Source organism: Arvicanthis niloticus, chromosome 17 (genome assembly GCF_011762505.2).
Source record: "Arvicanthis niloticus isolate mArvNil1 chromosome 17, mArvNil1.pat.X, whole genome shotgun sequence".
NCBI lineage: Eukaryota > Metazoa > Chordata > Mammalia > Rodentia > Muridae > Arvicanthis > Arvicanthis niloticus.
This window is the reverse complement of record NC_047674.1, coordinates 60,632,031-60,652,955: the sequence shown is the minus strand read 5'-3', so window position 1 is coordinate 60,652,955 and position 20,925 is coordinate 60,632,031. Positions and strand designations below refer to the sequence as shown.

At 39.9% G+C, this 20,925-nt stretch overlaps 1 protein-coding gene across 1 annotated transcript in view; it reads right to left on the bottom strand.

The window, feature by feature from the left end:
* Kcnh8 (potassium voltage-gated channel subfamily H member 8) overlaps nucleotides 1–20,925 on the bottom strand; it is a 344,000-nt gene that overhangs the window by 192,788 nt on the left and 130,287 nt on the right. Inside the window, exon 3 of the mRNA XM_076914649.1 lies at nucleotides 4,238–4,369. Coding sequence (XP_076770764.1) covers nucleotides 4,238–4,369 — 132 coding nt within the window. The remainder of the gene's footprint in view (nucleotides 1–4,237; nucleotides 4,370–20,925) is intronic.

Here is a 20,925-nt window from a genome sequence, read left to right as displayed (position 1 = left end):
AGGGTTTGCAACCCCATAGGAAGAACAATGTCAGCTAGCGGAACCACCCGGGGACTAGCCCACCAACCAAGGAGTGTACAGGGAGGGATCCATGGCTCCAGATACATATGTAGCAGAGGAAGGCCTTGTCTGACATCAATGAAAAGGAAGGTCCTTGGTCTTGTTGAGATTTTACGCCCCAGCTAGGATGATGCTGGAGCAGTGTGGGGAGCACCTTTATTTAGGCAAAGAGGAGGGGGGAAGGCAAATGGAATGGGGGATTGAGGAGGGGTGACTGAGAAGGAGAATATCATTTGAGATGTAAATGAATGGAACAATTAATAAAAAATAATAAAAAAAGAAAAACAAAACCACAGGGGAGAAATGTTCAGTCCTTGTCTTCCACTCTTCTCACAATCTCTACCACATAAAGGCTTCCCACAGATGTAACAGACTTATTAAATGAATGAGTTCACAGGTAGAAGAACTAAACCAGGATGCAGAGCATGGCAGAAGAGAAAGCCCACAAGTTGCCCAGAGCCACTGTTCCAGCTGGGGGTAGCTCAGCTCAGGCATTCTGAAACATGAGAAGAGTAAGTTTTTACTGCTTGAGCTGGTGGTGATTTCATGACATCATACCTGCATGCAATGCACAGCTAGCATTCACCAAGATCATCATTTCTTCCTTCCAAATCCACTGAGTAACAGGTACAGGAATAGGTGCAATGCCAGACGTTAGTCACTGTACTTGACTATGGCAACTTATCACAAGTTCTTCAACTTACTGCCAAAGTTGAGCTACGAATGACACTGTATATAAATCTCAGTTTGTATCACTACAGACAAAAAGAAAAGCCTCATTCATCCACCCAGAGATTCTCAAAACAAATTTGAAGCCCTCTCCACCCCTGTTTTAGAAACTGTAATTTGGATTGCCTGATTTGGTGCTAACATCATTGTATGGCAAATGTGGGACTTCATAAGAAGTAAGTGAAAATAATGTCAGTGGGCTTTGTGCCTCCAAAAAATGAAGCAGATTTTATTAACCTTAACTGGTATGAATAGAAAACCAAATTAGGATTATGAATTAACTGCTGTGAAAAGAAATTTGTCAAGTTCAATCATGTATAAATGAGCTGGGAGGAAAGAAATCTTTGAAAATACTGGCATATAAGGAAAAACACTCTAAGAACATCAGCCATTCAGCAAGTACTGACTCAATGTCTATACTGTGTCAGACACCATGGGATGTGCAGAGACATGAAGCACAGTCAGCCTGAAATAAGTTGGGAAAGCTGAGATTGTTGGAGCATGGTCCAAGAATGGAGTCACGTCAGGAGATTTCGGAGTGCTTGTAAGATAACTCCAAGAAACTAAAACAACAGACTTGTGGCATCAGTTTCTTCAAAAACATGAAATTGTTCTTGGACTGTGCTTTTGAGCCCCTCCCAGGTATAGGAGATGGGAGTGAGTTTACATTAGATTATTCACTACAACTAGCTATGTTATGTTTACACGCCTCTATGGAAAAACGTTTTTTCCACATACAACTTGTCCACCACATGCAGCTTCCTCTTGTGACTCTACACTTTAGTCATGTGACTCCTCTTAACCCTCAGAATGCAACTCATCCAGTGATTCAAATGAAGTCGGCTATTGCATGAGTTTTTAACCCACTTCATTTATCACCTCATTATCCTGGGTCCAACCTCCCTTAAAGAAACAGAGATAACAGGTTGTACACATCAGTACAGAAATGGAGATGAGGGCAGCAGTGCAGGTGGGCCATGGAAGGTTGCTCGCTGTGCGCTAAGGTTGTTTATTAAAACAAAATTAAAGAAAAGAAATATACTTTCTATGAGAGATAATGGTGACGGAGATAACACAAGTGGGAAAAAGTCAAGGACCAAAGTAAGCAAATAGAAAGGAATGAGGTTTTCCTGAGAGTAATCAGGCAATCTTGACTTAGCCAGAAGCCTCAAGACTGTTGAAAGGTGACATGGTACCAAGTAAATGTTTTGTCCTTGTTTATGTTCTTATTTTTGCTTGTTGAGGGGGAATGCTTTATTAGCTGATGCTTAAATAATTGAACTTAAAACCAGCTTCACATGAGCCAACATCACGTGACAAAGCACTATGGTTGCCTCTCCTTGGTTCTAAGGTAATGGTTTCAAACATGAGGGAGTTAGTAAAGTTAGTAAAAAAAACAAGTGTGAGAAATGTCTAATATTTATCTCATCACTCTCTGGATGCTGTATTACAGAATCAGAACAGCAATCTCTTCTTTACACACTCCAATGGGCACATCTCTGCCTTCATCTTTCGTAACTTCCCTGCAAACTCTCTTCAGTGCCTCATCCTGGTCTCAGGTCCCTTCACAGGCCCCTCCTCCTGAATCCACATAGATAGCAATACTCCTTTCTCTCTACTCCTCCTGTCTGTGGCTGGAAGCTGCTGGATTTGAGCTGAGATGTGGTTGAGGAGATTCCAGATGCTCGCTTTTCATGCTGACAGACACTATTTACTGTATATTTATGGAATTATTCAATCCACTATTAATTTCATGCTGCTATATTAAATGTTGAATATAATGTTTAAAATCAAATGTATTTTACATTTTATTTTTATTATATTTTATGTATTATTTTATTACATTTATTTAATTATATCCAAATTCATAAAGAAATAAAGTTTCAGCATTTGCTGAATTCACAAATGCTTATTTTTCAACCCTAAAAGGATGGTAACTTCCCTCCCATTTTTGAGAATCCTGTGATCAGAAAGCCTTTGTCAACACAAGCTACTTACATTAAGATAGAATCATGTTTTTGTTTTCTTTTCAGGAAATATAACTGGGAGGAAAGAATTGAGACCACCAAGAATCTAGGTTGTCAAGTTCATGAATATACAGACTCAAATTTTATATTAAACACATTTTATAGATAAGAAACAGAGTAAACAGAATTTCCTATTAAATTCTCCTGACATACAGTTATAGACATGGACAAAGACATAAGAGTTTTAAATTTTATTTTGTGAATGGGAGGTCTCTGCTGATCCCTGCACCAAGCCTTCCCCTGCCTCCACTCCCCATCACACACACTTAGACATAGGTGTGTACTGGATCACAAGTTGTAAACTCTCACAGGTACCCACAGAGCTGTAGTTGACAGCTTGTCTCCACCGCATTCCATACCTAGTAGCACTTTCTATAAAGCATGATTTCCTACATTCCAAATAAAACCCCAGCAATGTAGCAATTAATGATTCAAGTACTTGTGCAAGTAGAAGTAACACACTTTGCAGTTTTTAAATGAAGCCATCAAATAAACTTCTGTGGGGAGCTAACTAATCAATACTTAATTTATATCACTTAGATGACCTGCCATGTTGCAGACAAGCTTGAGTGGGCCACACCTTATTAAGAGATATTTTTAGCACTATCTAAAATCAAACTCAACATCCCTTCCCTTGGATTGTTATTCTGTGAGATACTATGTAAGAAACACTCATACACACATCTAAAAGTGGAGTCCACTCCTAAAAGTTAGGGTTGAAATATCAAGCAGATGATTCTAATAAACAGATTACTACACAGTAACCTACACAGAGCAGTATCTTTTCCTCTAGCTACTAGACCACATTTCAGCTTATAGCAATATTAGGATTTTCTCACTGTTGACTTTTGTTAGAGAACGTGAAATACAAGCACTTTCTTAATAAGAAACAAAAGGGCAGAAGGTTAATAATATAAGCTCTTAGAGGCCTTTAAAGGTGTTTGCCAAGATCATTCGTGACTATGAATGAACTTAGCATATGGTATAGTACATGCTATATGGTACAGGGTGCATGGCTGTCAATATCATTTCCTCTAACAAGCACACTGCACCTTTACCTACTATACACCAAATGACATTTACACTTCTATGTATTTAATCACATCACTTTAAAGTCATTCATCCAGTCAATGCCTCTATTTCCTGAAGAAGTGAAGAGGGTTGAGACATACTGTGGTGTTATATTTTGTCCTCATGTGAGTCACAGAGGTATTTGAGCTTTTGGTTCCTGTCAAATGAGAGGTCACTACAAACATGAGACTGTAAATGCACATTTCCATCATTTTCACATAGACACCAAACATTGACTGAGAGCCATCAATAGTTATCAGTTGCTGGCATCCAAAAGGCAATTCTTTCTCCAAATTTTTGAGTGATTTCAGTATGCTTTGCCAGATCTGTTTTATGAAAACAATACGCACCTTCTTTTTTATCTTCTGAAGTAATCTTCACTTTCGTGTCTGTTATATCTTTAAATGAGGCCAGGAAAAGGACGACATCTCCTTTTTCATTCTTTATAGGAACGATATCCAACAGGCACCAAAACGGAGCCCCTGCAAAGGTGATAAAAATACAAGTCAGCCTCTTGATTCAGCTCTGCAAGTCCGATGTGGAACAAAAGTACAGTCCTTCTCATTTCCATCTACCTTCCAGTCTGCCATCTTGAGAGTGTCAGCTTTCAGAGCCTGACTGTCAAGCCTATACACCTAGGTCTTGGTTTGCAGATTAGACGCTTTCCAGAACATAAGACACATTATTTGGGAAGACACATCTGCCTGTGCCCAGGCCCTTCTGCTTCTGTCACTGAAGCCACATGTTTAATCTTAGTGTCAAAGCATACTTCTTGGTGAGAGGTCACCCTGTAGTCCCCTAGAGCATGGTGGCTTTTGAATAGTGAATTTTGTTTGGTGTGAGTTTACTAGAGGCTTAGTCTATTTAAAACCAATTATTGCCCACTAGGAAGTCTTACATAAAAAAGATGGAATCCACCAACTTGGAGAGATGATGCCAAGCCTCTTACACTCTCATCCACTACCGGGTGGTTTTAGGTTAACAACACTAATATGGCTACTATAACAACTCTTTGGTATTAAAGACATTTATATATAAAACAACATCATACACCACTGTGAGTGGCTTATTTATAGTGTGTGCTGTTTTCTAAAATGATGCTAAATCAAAGTAGAGAGATACGCATAAGTAGAGTGAATATAGATTCACTTATAATAAGTAAAAAAATAACAAAACTAATTGATGGGCATATTTGAATATTTAATCATTAGAGAGTGGCAATACGAGAGAAAAAACTGAGGTTGTCTGTGTCACTAGGGGTGGGCTTTGAGGTTTCAAAAGCTCGCACTTGGCCCATTGTTGTACTCTGCTTACAAATTAGGATAAAGCGCTCAGCTATTGCTCCAGCACATGCGTGCAGGCAGCCATGCTCCTCTCCATGAAAATAATGGATAATTTTTGAAACTATAATCAAAGTCTCAGTTACATGCTTTCTCTTACAATAGTTGCCTTGGTCATGGTGTCTCTTCATAACAATAGAACAGTGACTAAGACAATGGGTTAAAGGTTAAATTAGTGATTTTCCTTAAGGAAAGAGTGACTAAAGAACATACAACACAGGGGGGTCTTCCACTCTGATTAAGTTTTATTTTATGACATCTATACTGTTTGTTTTTTATTTGTGCTATATGTAATATATCTTTAAAGAGCAATGCTGTGGTTTGCTGTGAAATGTCCCCAAAGGTTCATGTGTTTGAACACTTAGTGTCCAGCTTGTGGTAGCTTTTAGACAGGCTATGGAACTTGTAGAGGGTAGAGCCTCGCTGGAAAAAGAGACACTCAACATGGATGGTGGGGCTCTGACTCCATTTCCTGTCTCCTCCAGTTCCCTCTTTATACCCTCCCCTCCACCTCCTTTCCTTCTCCCCTCCCCTCCTGTCTGTCTTTCCCTCTCACTGTTCCAGTCCTATCAGTGTGAAGACGAAATGTGATTTCTTTGACTCCTGGTAGTTGGCTAGCCCTACCCTCCTGTAAAACAAAATAAACCTTGTTCCACAAAGCTGTTTTTGTTGTTGTTGTTATCATTTGGGGCTTTTTTTGTTTTTGTTTTATTTGTTTGTTTTGGGGGTATTTGCCCTCCCCCCCCCCAGTTATTCTAATATAGCAACAGAAAATTGAGTAATATAGACAATAATTGAATTAAATTTCACTTGGGAGTAAAAAGAACCTATCATAAAAATTCATATTAGATGCCACTATACTCAGTGAATTTTGCATAATGCTTAGAGACTCAAACATTTTTGTTGATTTTAACATAGGTACTTAATTTTTTTCCTATGCTACATTAAGCAAACTAGAATACCACCATGTCAAGGTGAGAGTCTTTTTTTATCTGTGTGATAGCTACAAAGAAACCCAAAAACCATCAGATTATAGAGTCGGATCCTAGAGAAAGTAATAGTGTCTGGGGCTTGAGAGAGGTACTTAAGATAGCTTCCTGCTCTTGCAGTGTGCAGGAGTTTGGTTCCCAGAACCTATGTTTAGTGGCTCATTACCAATTAGCGCTCCAATACCAAGGTATCTGACTCTTTCCTGGCTTACATGGGTACCCCACTCATGTGCACATACATGCATACACATAAATAAAAAGTAGTCTTTTATGAAAGAAAGTGCTAGTGGAATGTGGAGAAGATATGAATCAGATAGCTGGCTCACATTTCAATGCATCTTTCTGCCAATTACTATGTAAAAATGTCACACATCATGACAAAGCCTATAAATTATCCTAGAAATCTCATTTATGTAGGCAGTTAGTCAGACACCATTACTACCTCCACAGAAGCATTGTACAAGTACAACTATGGGCTAAGGAAAGAACCAAATTTCAAAATGAGTTAAAAGCCAAGACAGTAGCTGGCAACTGTCTCTAGTGAGCTCTCCTTGCACAGCCATCATTTTGTGCCATGCTATGGGAGACTATGGAGTCTACTTTGAAAATTTTCTTTAAATTACAACACGTGATCTTTGACATCTTTCAAATCTAATAGGAAACTTCATGTGCCTACAAAGTTAGAGGACAAAGTATAATCCAATTGTTTCCTGCAGGACATAAAGGGTATTAAAGCTACCAAGCAACACTCTTGACACTCAGCCTACTCTCTTCTCTTTCCTTTTTGTTCTTGTCTATATTTCTCTGCAACACTCTCTGCAATATCTCTATGACAGTGTCTTCAATCTCCTATAGCTCCTGTAACTTGAGTCTATTCCAGAGTGTGGATTTTCTTCCTTTACTTGAACAGAAAATGCATAGTGGGCAACTTCTTTATAGCAAGAGTGACCCAAGCCCAGACTCATACTCTCTAGGCCAATGCTGGTAGTGACTAAGTCAGTCAGCTTTTAATTCAAAGAAGGAAGTGATTGTTCAGAAGAGGGTTAGAAAGCAGAAACTTTGCGTCAATTTTAACTCTGGCTGCATATAGTAACAGTAATTACCATGTAGGTCGGAAGTGCCAAAATAAACAAGGCTCTGCCAGGATTCCAGTTAATAATACCTTTAATTTCCAGGGATAAATACCATTGACGAAGAAAAGTAGAGTTTATACCTTCTATGGTAAAATATATTTTAGAATTGAATAAATAGTTACCTTGGGACACAAATGTGTAAAAGGGAATTCAGCTTGTTACAAGAGAACTCATTGTGTGTTTTCTGTAAACCCCATCATGGTATGAATACAGAATATCCTTTGGAAGCTCCTGTGCTTAATAGTTGCTCCCTGAATGGTGGTGTTATTTTGTGAGGTTCTGGAAACTTTAGAAGGTGACCATAGTTAGAGGAAGTGGATCACTGTAGGTGGTCCTTTGAAGGGTAAGCATGGTCATTTTGCTCTACCCTGCCACAAATCCAGAAGCTAGGAAGTCAGCCATCTCTAAACTGTGTGTTTAGATAAATCTTTTCTCTCTGAGGCAAAATGGGCCAAATATTCTGTTCTACTCAGACAAATACATACTCCAGAAGATAATATTTAGCAAAAACAAAACAAAACAAAACCTCAGGATAAAGTACTGAGCACATGACCATGCTTTAATTACTTCATCCACACAGATATAAATATAAAGACTATTGAGACGTGAGTGATTTTGTTCACTTTGATCTGTATGGTCATATTGAAGAATAGTTTAGTTGCTCAATATAGCAAAATACCTCAGAGTAGAATATGAACACGCTTAGTCTTTTGTTTCTATTTTAAGTAAAATCTTGGATAGAATTTCATAATGACTAGGTGAGGTTTTTTTTTTTTTTATTGTAACTATACATACCATATCCTGAGTGTTAACAACATCAGTATCACATCCTATAAAATAAAAGAACATCTGGAGGTATCCTCATCCCCGATTTCAAGCTGTACTACAGAGCAATAGCAATACAAACCATATGATACTGGCATAAAAGTGGACATGCTGGCCAATGGAATCAAATCAAAGACCCAATATAAACGTACAGACCTATGGATGCTTGGCAGTGATCCGTGAGAGAAAGCCTGGTAAGGTAGAGCTAAGGTTAGAAGCCCCAAAGACCCTGAAGGAACAGTAGGAGCTTTGCCTGCTCCCAGAACCAGGTCCCTTTCATGTAGTCACAGCACCTCACAGACCCCTACAGAGAGGTTTATGGTTATCAGTCACATAGAGGCAGAACCTCAAGCACTCCCACAAGTAGATGAGGTATCCCCAACCTCTCTAATAGAAACCACCTACTGTCAGACCCTAACCCACCCCAAAACTGTGTATAAAGATCCTATCCAGAAGGAATAAAGGTGTGTGAGAATTATTCCATCATCTGGGAGCTGTAACACTACTGCCAGGGAAGAGACCTGTTCTCCCTAAATGCCACCAGAAGATCTCCCACACCCCTCGCTGGCTAATCAGCCTCCCACCAGCTCAGCCCAGCTCTACTTAGTGCAGAGCAACCAATGCAGCTTCCTGGAGTGACAGATGCACAGCAGTGGAGGCAGCGGAGGAGGCAATTCCCCCTCTCTGCTTGAGTTCTCTCCCCTATATCTGAACCCTCGCTCCTGGCCTGACCAGAGATCTCCGTGGAAAGCCTCCAGTACACAGGCCCACATAGGTACACCTGTGTTTTTTTTTTTTTTTGTTTTTTGTTTTTTTTTTTTGTTTGTTTGTTTGTTTTTTTTTTTTTTTTTATAAAGAAGCCAGAAATATACAATGGGGGAAAAAGCATTTTCAACAACTAGTGCTGGTCTAAGGGGATGCTGGCATGCAGAGCGATGCAAATAGATCCATATTTATTGCCTTGTACAAAACTCAAGTCCCACTGGATCAAGGGCATCAACATAGAACCAGATATACTGAATCTGATAAGAGACAAAGTGGAGAATAATCTTGAACTCCTTGACATGAGACAACTTCCTAAACAGAGCACCAACTATTCAGGCACTAAAATCGACAATTAATAAATGGGACCTCATGAAACTTTTGTTAAGCAAAGGACACTGTCAATAAAACAAAACAGCACCCCCCAGAATGGAAAAAGATCTTCATTAACTCCACATCTGACAAAGGGTTGATATTCAAAATTCGTAAAAAATTCCTTGTCCTTTTGATGGTGTCCTTTGTCTTACAGAAGCTTTTCAGTGAAAGAACTGGGAGAGAGAGAGTTGAAATCAGTGGTGGGGATTATCTTTGGGACAATCGAGAAGTCTAGGGTAATGGAAACTCCCAGAATTCTATGAGGATGGCCCTAGCTGAGCCTCCTAGCAATAAGGAATATGGAACATGAAAGGGTAACCTTCTGTAACCAGGCAAGTCTTCCAATGGAGGGCTGGGAATACCAACCCAGCCACAAAACCTTCCATTGACAATTTTTCCTGCCTGCATGACATGCAGGGACAAAAAGGGAGCAGAAAGTGAGGGAATGGCCAACCAATGGCTAGTTCAACTTGAGTCCCATGCCATGAGAGAGTGTTTACCCCTGACACTGTTGATAATATTCTGCTAGACTTGCAGACAGGAGAGGCTTCACCCAGCAGCAGATGAAAACCGATGCAGAGACCCACAGTCAAATATTAGGCAGAGCTCAGGGAATCTTGTAGAAGAGGGAAAGGAAGGATTGAAAGAGCCAGAGAGTTCAAGAACACCACAAGAAAACTTACAAAATCAACTAACCTGCTCACATAGGAGCTCAAAAAGGCTGAACCACCAGAGAGCATGCATGGGACAGACCTAGTCCCCCTACACATATGTAACAGATGCACAGCTTGGTCTTCATGAGGAACCTCTAACAGAAGGAGTAGGGGCTGTCTTTAACTCTGTTGTCTGCCTTTGGATTCCTTACCCCTAACTGGACTGCCTTGTCTAGTCTCAATAGAAAATGCACCCAGTCCTACTACAAGTTGATATGCCAAGTTGTTATGGCATATCAAATCATATATGGATACAAGTTAATATCTTTGGGAGGTCTCCTCTTCTCTGAGGAGAAAGGCAGGGCATAGAGGAAAAGGAGGAGAAAGTGAGGAAATAAGAGGAGAGGAGGGAAGGGAAGTTCTTATAAAGATGTAAAATAAATATATAAATTAATGAAAATTAGATATTGAAAAAAACACAAAATATATAAAAACTCAAGAAAGTAGGCATTAACAAACTAAATAATCCAATTTAAAATTGGAGTATAGAGCAAAACAGAGACTTCTCAACAGAGGAATCTTGGATGGTCGAGAAACACTAAAAGAAATGTTTCACATCCTTGGCAATTAAGGAAATGCAAATCAAAACAATGTTGAGATTCCATCTTACTTATACCTGTTAGAATGTCTAAGATAAAAAACACCAGCAACAGCTCCAGCCGTCGAGCATGTAGAGCAACAAAACACTCCTCCATCGGTGGTAGAAAGGCCAACCTGTACAGTGACTTTGGAAATCACTATCCACTTTCTCAGAGAACTGGGACTTGATCTACCTCAAGATTCAGATACACCACTCCTGGGCATATACTCAAAGGATGATCTACCCTACTGCAAGAACATCTGCTCAACTATAGTTATAGCAGCTTTATTCATAATAATCAGGAATTGGGAACAGCCTAAATGTTCCTCAACTGAAGAATGGATTTAAAAATGCAGTACATTTACACAATGAAGTATTACTCGGCTGCTTTGAAAAATGACATTATGAAATTTGCTGGCAAGTGGGTGGAACTAGGGAAAAACCCTCATTCTGAATGAGGTAAGCTAGACCCAGAAAGACAATCATATGTACTCACTCATAAGCAGATATTAACTGTAAATTAAAAGATAATCCTGCTAAAATCCACAGACCCAGAGAAGCTAAGTAATAAGGAGGCCTTAAAGAAAGACAAAAATATATACCTGGGAAGGGGAACAAATTACCCAAGAAGATTTGGGGCATATAGGGATGGGAACCGGTGGGATCAAGTTGTGTGTAGAGGAAGAGAAACAGTTAGAATTGGGGGACCTGTTGGGAGTGAGTAAAAACCTCGTGTGATGCGAACTTCATGGAATTTCTTTTTTTTTTTTTTTTTTTTTTTTTTTTTTTTGTTTTTCGAGACAGGGTTTCTCTGTGTAGTCCTGGCTGTCCTGGAACTCACTCTGTAGACCAGGCTGACCTCGTACTCAGAAATCCGCCTGCCTCTGCCTCCCAAGTGCTGGGATTAAAGGCGTGCGCCACCACCGCCCGGCTTCATGGAATTTCTGAGGGTGACATTAGTGAAGACTCCTAGTAATGGGAGGCTCAGAGCCTAAACCAGATGTCCCCTGTAACCAGGCAAGACCTCAAGAAGGGAGATTGGGACATCAACCCAGCCATAAACCCTCCAAACTACAGTTTGTCATGCCTACAGGATGTGCTGGATTCAGAGCCTAGCACAATTGTCATCGGAGAGACAGAGAGACATCATCCAGCAACTGATGGGAACAGATGTAGAGTCACACCAAGTACTATATAGAGCTCCTGAAATTCTCCGAAAGAGGAAAAAAACAGATTAACAGAGCCAGAGGGATCAAGGAAACCACAAGTGCACAGTCCACAGAACCAACTGATGGGGACTCAAGCAGGCTCACAGAGATCAGGGAGTCCGTATGATCCGAACTGTCGGCCCTCTGCATATATCTAATAGTTGTGTAGCTCTTGAGGGATTGCTAACACTGTGATCAGGACCTGTTTCTGATTCTTGCCTGCTTTAGGGACTTTTTCTTCTACTGGGTTGCTTTATTCATCTTTAATGTGAGGCTGTGTCTGGTCTGATTGTACCTTGTCATGCCATGTTTGGTTGATGTCCCTGGGAGTCTGCTCTTTTCAGAAGGGCGAGACAGTAAGGTGACGGGGGGGGGGGGGGGGGGTGGTGGAGTAAGGAGGTAGGGGAGACAGTCTGTGGGAGGGGAAGTGAAACTGCAGTCAGGATTGATATATGAGAGAAAAATAAATACAAATGCGGGAAAAGAACTTATACAGAGGAATTCTGAATGCTTTAGAGGTTAAAGCAAGAGATGAAAAAAGTTCAAAACTAGATCACCTCATCTCTGTGCAGGCCACTTCTTACAAATTCAAAGTTTCACAAGTTCAAACACATATGTCTGGTCAAACTTTGAGAAAAGTTTTGTTTTCATTCAGGATATTTGGAAAGGGAGAAGGGGAAGAGAAAGGAAGGAAGGAAGGAAGGAAGGAAGGAAGGAAGGGAGGGAGGGAGGGAGGGAGGGAGGGAGGGAGGGAGGGAGGGAGGAAGGAAGACCTAGTGATGTTTACTTGAAACCAATGTGCTAAGAGTTTATTTTATGTTGTTTGTTTCTGTTTAACTTCAAAGTTCCTTTGTCCTTAAATAAGAACCTATGGCAACAATGAAAGGTCTATTCCCTTTTAGGGACTATGTATAACCGACTCTTAACAATTCTAATGATTAGGAGCAAGAAGAGTTGAAGAACATGAAATCTAAAATAACCCCACCCCCATGCTTCTTAAATCAAGAATTCCAGCATCCTCCTTGAACAGAACATTTTCCAAATCATAGATCAGCAGAGCTACTGTTTGCTTAAAACCAAGAGGAATGTGGATAATTCAGTATTACGTACACTTAAACATTCATTCAGCATGAATCACAAGGAAAGCTGAATTTACAATACATCAAAATGTCTTTAGAATTATTTACTAAGGTTGTACCACAACCTTGATACTCAGACACATGCATTACATAAGTCCTAGCTTAAGTTCTCACAGGCCAGTTCTAGCTGAATCTTACCACAATGGTGGAGGTTAAGATGTATGCTAATTTTTAGAGTCACAGAACCAGTAAGTACCAAAAAAAAAAAAAAAAAAAAAAAAATAAGGATTTGCACACAAGACTCCCCACATTTACTTCATTTTGATCTTCTGATAATCATTCTATTTTATGAATAACACTTTAAGGAACAGATTTCATTTCTGTCTCATTTACCTTTTTTTGCAATAAAACAGATGTTTTAAAAATATTGCACTGTAAGAGGAAAAGGAAAGTCTTCGTACTATCAACAAATTCCATGTTTAGCCTCAGACGAAGTATATGCCTTCTTTATGCAAAATTTTGCTGTTATAGTTTAGGGTTAGAATTATCCTTCATTAAGGTGCACACAGTTTTAAAGCTTGCATTTGTGTATTTGAGGAGATAGTAGGATTAGAAAAACCAATACTGGTGTAGCTTCAAGGCAAGGCACCCATCTATGAATCAGATGCTGTGCAGGTTCAGAGTGTAGCTACCTAAGCGGAAGAGGGTCCACAGGCCATCATTGGAACATCCATCTTAAAAAAACCCTTGGCCTGACCCCACCTGTGATCCAACTTCTCTCACTCTGGGGACGCTTCAGAACGTTGCTCTGCTTCCCAGGGTTATTGCTCACCAGATACAATGCACTGATCCATAACTGTACATAAGATATACAGCTACAGTCCCTGAGCTCCTAAGACTGAATGACAGGGAAGGAAGCTCCAGCCCAGACTGGAACTACAGGCCTTTCTCATTGATGATGCCCTGGATAAAGGCTCAGATGTTACTGACAGCCGTTAGTGAACAGAAAATGCTTTACATGTTTTGTTCTAGAACTGAGAACAAGCCAGTGAAATGGACTCACTCCCTTGACACTTGACTTTAAAGAAACAATTGAAGATTCAATCCAACTTGTAGGTCCTCTGAGTGAGAATTTGGCTTTAACAAGCATTGGAGAATTAATTTAACCCTCTTTAATTGTACAAAGCTTTGGTTGGAGGAATCTATAGTTTTACCATAACTAATAATTGTTGGTGCCAAATAAACAGGCATAATGCCTGGGAAAAAAATGCAGCATAGAAAAGAGAACAGCATAGATGAGTCTCGGAGGGTTTCTATTGTTGTGAGGAAACACGATGACCATGGCAACTCTTACAAAGAATAATATTTAATTGGAGCTGGCTTACATTTTCAGAGGTTTAGTCCATTATCATCAAGGTGAGAAGCATGGTAGCATGTAAGTAGACGTGGTGCTGGAGAAGGAGCAGAGAGGTCTACCTATTGATCCTCAGATAGCATAATGAGACTGCCATATTTGGGCTAGCTTGAGTATATGAGACTTCAAAGCCCACCTTTACAGTCACACACTTTCTTCAAAAATGGCACGCAAACTCCAACAATGCTACACAAACTCCAAGGCCACACCTTCTAATAGTGCCACTCCCATTGGTGAAGCATTCAAATATATCAGTCTGTGGCCATTCCTATTTAAACCACAACAAACACTTATGTAGTTTTTAGAGGGTCCTAATACTACAGCATAAAGAATAGGGCAAGATGACAAGATAAGACACATGGGTATATGTAAGAATGTGCAATACATTTTTCTTTGTATGTGTATGTATATGTGTGGAGTGTGTGTATGTGTGTATGGTATGTGTAGTGTTTGTGTATGTGTGGTGCATTCATATGAGTGCTTGGGTATAGAAACCCAAGTAGGATATTAGATGTCTATCTATATCACTCTGCCTTATTGACTTGAAAGAACAATCTTTCACTGGAACAGCTAATTGTTTTCAGCTAGGCAGGCTGACCAGCAAGCTCTCAGCATCCATCAGTCTCCAATCATCAGTGCTGCTTACAAGAATATTCAGCTTGTCCAGTTTTTGTTAGAGGGAAGGATTGGAGATTCAACCTTAGGTCCTCAGACTTGCAAAACAAATACTTATACCATGAAGATATCCTGCCAACCTCTGTCAATAACTCTCAAGAAAGTATTCACAAATGAGTGACTTAATATTGCTTTTGTGTATAAACTACTGGTATGCTATTCCAGGTCCTCTCCGAAACAAGCCTTGTGAAGACTGGATGTGTTTTTGAAGTCAGGTGAGAAAGAAGCAAGCAGGTAAAAGTGGATAATAGTATCATTGGTTACAAGGCAATTCTAAGATATTGGGCAGACCCATTAAGAGCTATATTCTGTTGCACAAACCTACACTAGCACCCCCATTTCACCCACTGACATTAGTGGGAAGCTTGCTTTCTGTGCCAATAGATGATGTGTTTTAGAGCACAGTAGCTGGAACTGTGAGACAACTACTGTTCCAATCAACAAGAGAGTTAGATTCTCATGGCTGCCAGTTAGTATGGTTGACATCTCTAATTTTTGTCAGAATCTCATCCACATGTCCTACCTTCTTCCACGGTACCTCTAAATGTCATTACAAACCCATTGTCTTCCATACATGCAGCCTTCATAGCGACATTCAACCTGGAAATCTGGGTGAAACTACAAGTATGTGTAAAGCATTTGGTCCTCCCAAAGACCAGCAGGAGAAATTTTATATTCATTCAACTATGAAGGCTACCCGATGTTTCATGCTGTTTCTACTTCATACTTCTCCTAGCATCTGGCCTCTCTTTTACTTTTTCATTATTTTCTTCATCTCTATAGCTTGTGCCATATGATTCAATAAATTAGTATTCTGTATGTATTAATCAGAGCCAATTTATATTACTTATAAAAAATTCTAGCTAAAAGAGATACGGTGAGACGAGGGAAGTCAGATGAAGATGTGCCACATGTGTCTGTGCTTGGGGGGGGGTGTCTCTGCTTAACTGCTAAGTATTCTCAGGCATTATTTTTGCAACTGTCACAACACATCTGCATGCTGCGTCAAACAGCTATAGGAAGTAAGTGCATTTTTAGTCACTAAAAGTGTCCACCAAGCACAACTCTGGCTCAGTGTCAGTAGTTTTGAAAGTTGGTGGTAGTATAAGCTGAGTATTGGCTGTTATCAGATCCACCTTTTACACATGTGAAATCTTTTATGATAGTGTTTTCTACTTCTTAGGGAAAGAAATATAGGTCACACAAACACCCCAGAGAACACTGAACTCATGAATACTTAATCTGTGGTGAAATATGAAGTCATCTGAGTTGGAGTTAGAAGTGACCTTAGAGGTAAGGATATGGAACTCAGAGGGCTTCAATAAGGTGGTTATTCTCAAAATGTTAGTCTCTATAAAAGCTGAAACTGGGCCTCAAATGCTGACTTTCAAGGTCATGGATACTTTATCAACACACATTGAGTTTCTTTGTATACTAAAAACAAAATAAAATAATAATTACCAAAAGAATGAGCAATCTACTTCTGATACCTTAAAAGGAAAATTATTATCTCATCCATTATTTATAAAATATATTGTAGAGTAAGCTAGGATATATAGAAACCTAACATTTCATTCAAATCTGTGCTTTCAAGCTTGAGAAACACAGTATAAAGAAAGTCAGACAGCAAGTACTATGTAAGAAACATAAATGTCTGATGAAAATTGGAAATAAGGAAGTAAATACTGAATTGAAGTGGATAAGAATCACTTATTGACTCTCTACTATATAAATATGTAATTACTGTTTTAGGTGGGATTTAGCATGCTCCAAAAATACGCTGACAACAAGCATACTGAACGTTTGCTCCACTGTACAAACTCAACTCCTGGTGAATACTAGGGAATGCCTTGCCAGATTGCCCTGAGTCACAACTTGGCATGCAGCTAAGACAGAATAGTCATGTGTCTTCCCAACTTCCAGCCTCTCCTGAAATGCAGAACACACTTCTCTAGAACTGAAGGCCTAGCCCGATGTCTAGAAAAGCTTTGTTCTATCATAGCATTCTGATGACCTTCCCATCAGATTCATTATCTGATACTGAGCAGACAGTTTTGGAAGAAACAAATTTATGGGTAATATTTTCTTTCTGATTCCAGTGTTTCTTCCCTCAGGAAAAAAAAGCCAATGTATAATTGACAAAAGAAAATAAAGAGCTGTACAAAGCAGAGAAGGCTCCATTGGTTTGTTCAACTTTAGAAAAAGTGGTTATTTACCCATAGAGATCAGCAAATATATCCCATACTGTTCCAGACAATCAAAAATTCATTTACACAGTATACCTGGATTCTCTTTCAGCCAGTCGACACAGCCATTGAAGACGAGAATTAGCTACAGACAATATGGAAGCCGTGAACATGGTTGTTTTCTAGCAAATCTTTATAAAAATAAGCAGCGGTCCAGACACTAGCCATGATTTGCCAACTCATTATATAGACACCATCAATAAGCTCAACAGAATATGGGCTGCATTTTTGCCTTTGGAAGATATTGAATAGATCCAACTGCCAAACTATTTAAGGAGCACAAGAAATTGCTATTCTTTTTGACTGGAATAATGGACCTTCAGGAAGGATCATTTTATCAATCGATTTTCCTCAATAAAGATGGGTGATTTCATTTCATATTTAGTAAAGAACATCTTAACCACCTCACATAAGAAAAAATGAGCCTGGCTACCAGTCACATGGGGGAATCCCTGGCTGGGCTTTCATGCAAATCTATGAACAGAAAAAAAAACCATGATGCTCTGAGTCTTTATAAGCTGCACTGTGTAAAGCCAAATGCATCCGACTCCCAAGTCTAAGCATGAAATACAGGTTACAATTAGAAGCTACATAGGGCTAAGCCAAAGCAACTAGCTCAGAAGTGTGAAAATCTCTCCAGCCAGAGTCTAATCTAGGTTTACAGAATGAAATATGAGTTCCATCCTATAGAGCAGTTCTTAGCTCATGGAACAAGCTGAGCTAGGAGGGGAAAAGATTGTATCAGCTAGAGGTAGGGCAACTGTAACTGCCTGCAGAAGACTTGCATAGATCAAACCAATCATCTTTCAGCATCTCTGAGGTGGGGACTCATGAGGCTCCACCATGAAGTGATAGTTATTGGCAGTTGATGGCTGCTGAGGAAGGAAAAGTAAGTTTTCCTCAGGGGTACAATACCTGGCAGTTTGAGGTTACTCCAATGATGCCCCCACCCCACCCCTATGTAGCACTAATTGGATTCAGTATCTAATAAAGAAACAAAGAAACAATAACAAAGCCAAAGGCTGGAAGATGGAAACAGGTTATAGGGACTCTCCTTAGAAGAATGTAGGCGTAGGTGTGATCTAAATACATTGTAGCGATTTCTCAAACAATACATTTTAAAGATTGAGAAACTGCCTTCTGATAACCATTAACAGCATTTCATTTCATTCTCCTATGCTTCTCACAGTTTGTAAAAAACGAACAGTAGTTGAAAACAATATCCCAAAGAAAACTTAGTCCCCACCAAAGGGAAATTCTGGGAAAGTAAAGGTTTTAAACTGTTTTGCTTACCATAGCAGAGATCTACTATCAAGCTCCAACTGAGTTGGATGGCTGGTCTTGAAAGCTATCTCAAGTCATAACACATTCCTTTGCACACAAGTTTTTTTCCTAATGATGTTTCTTATATCCTATCTATGCCTCTGTAAGCATGATTCATAACACACACACACACACACACACACACACACACACACACACACACACACACACACAAATTCCCAAGAGAAACCCCCAAACCTTGCTGTGGTCAAATTCCCTCTTATTCACAAACACACGTGGACACACCTACCAGCATGAAATTAGGAGGTTTATGACTCAAGTGCACATCTCAGTGTCTGTTTTGATTAATTTTTCTTCCTCATCCCAACCAGTAAACATTAGCAAGTCTTTCAAATTAATTAGCTGCACCTTCAAAATAGATCTCCTATCCATTCTTAAATAGTCACTCTTCAGTTTCCCTGGCCTTGTTCTAGAACAGCCATGGCTTCCTCACTTTCCATGTGCACCATAGCCTCCTCATGCGCTGAGAAGGCTCCTCACATTTCTATCCCATACTCTTAACTTACAATGCCTCTGGAAACAGAGCCAACCTACTTGGTTACTTTCCACATGCAAAAAAGATGTTGCTTTATCAGCCCATCACAGAATCCAGAACCTTACTCTATACCTGGCATAGGGTTTGGAAAAGAGTTCTTTAAATAGAATTAAAGAAAATATTCTAGTAATGGAACCAGATACACACACACACACACACACACACACACACACATATATATATATATAAAGATAGTTTTACAGTTCAAACAAAACTTGAAAGGAAAAGAAAGCCACTCATGAAACTGAGATGGGCTTGCTCAGAGCCGTGATAGTTTCCTTAGCTCAGTGTTAGGATGTTTACGAGGCAGTAGTGAATAGGATCCATCACAGGGAGAACATCAATGACCATTAGAACCATATGGATATTAACCATATGGATAAAACAATTAAGCTGAAAGATGAAATAGATTTAATTGGGAATGATGCATGTATTTGTTGATTGTTTAAGTACCATGGCTAAATATCTGACAAGCAGCAACTCAAGGGAAAAAAAGAGTTTATTTTGGCTCAAAGTTTGAGGGAATCGTGTAAGGGACAATATGTCAGAAGGAATGTGAGTTAGGTCATGCGACGTCACCAGTCAAGAAGCAGACAGGAAGTGGATTGAGGCTACCAAAACTTTAAGGCTCACCCTCAGTGACTGCTTTCTTCAGTAAGACTTCACCCCTAAAGCTTGCTTAATCTTCCAAAAGAGCACCCCCATGTGGAGAAACAAATCTTCCAACACATGAAGCTATGGAGGGAGGGTCTTCATATTTAAGCCGCAACAGTGAGGCATGGAGAATGGAGGCTGGAGAAGGGAAGAATGAGCTTAAAGAGATAGACTATGGACTAAGACAAGCTTGTGAGTGGCTTTAGGCAAGCTTGAAGAGTTTGTCTTTATCCATGAGATAGGAGGAATCCGTGAAGGTTTTGCTATAGGTACACAGCATCTGCATTGTAGATCGGGGTCTTATAGACAATGAGGGAAGAGGATTTCAGAGGGTGCATATCTAGATAGTGGTTAAGATGAATTGTGCAACCCAAGCTCAATATTAAGAGAACTGAACTAACAAGAGTGCAAGAAGGATAAGCCTCAGAAAATAGTGATCATCTTATGAGATTAGCCTATGGCCTCATCACCTAAAAACAAATCACAGGTGTCTTTAAAGTGCAGCCAGCTGATTCTGCATCACTATCCTGCTGTGTATTCTTAAAGGATGTCATTCTTTGGTGTACTCATTTGGTAATCTAACACAAGAGACAAAACATTGTTTTCTTTAAATTTACTTATGCATTTACATCCCAAATGCTGTCACTCCTCTCAGTTCCCCCCTCAAAGGATTCCTCCCTCTATCCCTCCTCCCCCTTGCCTCTGAGAGGGTATCCCCCACCCTGGGGCAGCAAGTCTCTGCAAGATTAGACACATCCTTTCCCACTGAGGCCACACAAGGTAACCCTCTGCTACTTATGTGCTGGGGGAGTGGGGTGTGCGGGGTGCGTCAAACCAGCACATGAATACTCTTTGGCTGGTAGCTCAGTCTCTGGAAAGTCCCAGAGGTCCACGTGTGTTGACACTGTTGGTCTTCCTTCATGCTCAGCGCCTTCAATTGTCCCCCTACCTCTTCCTTAAGGCTCCCTGACTTCTGTCCAATGTTTGGCCATGGGTATCTACATCTGACTCAGTCACCTGCTAGGTAGCACTGATCAGATGACAGCTATGCTAGGCTCCTGCCTGTAAGCACAACATAGCATCAATAATAATTGGGCCTGCCCATGGGATAGGTTTCAATATGGGTTGGTTACTGAATGGCCATTCCTTCAGTCTCTGCTCCAACT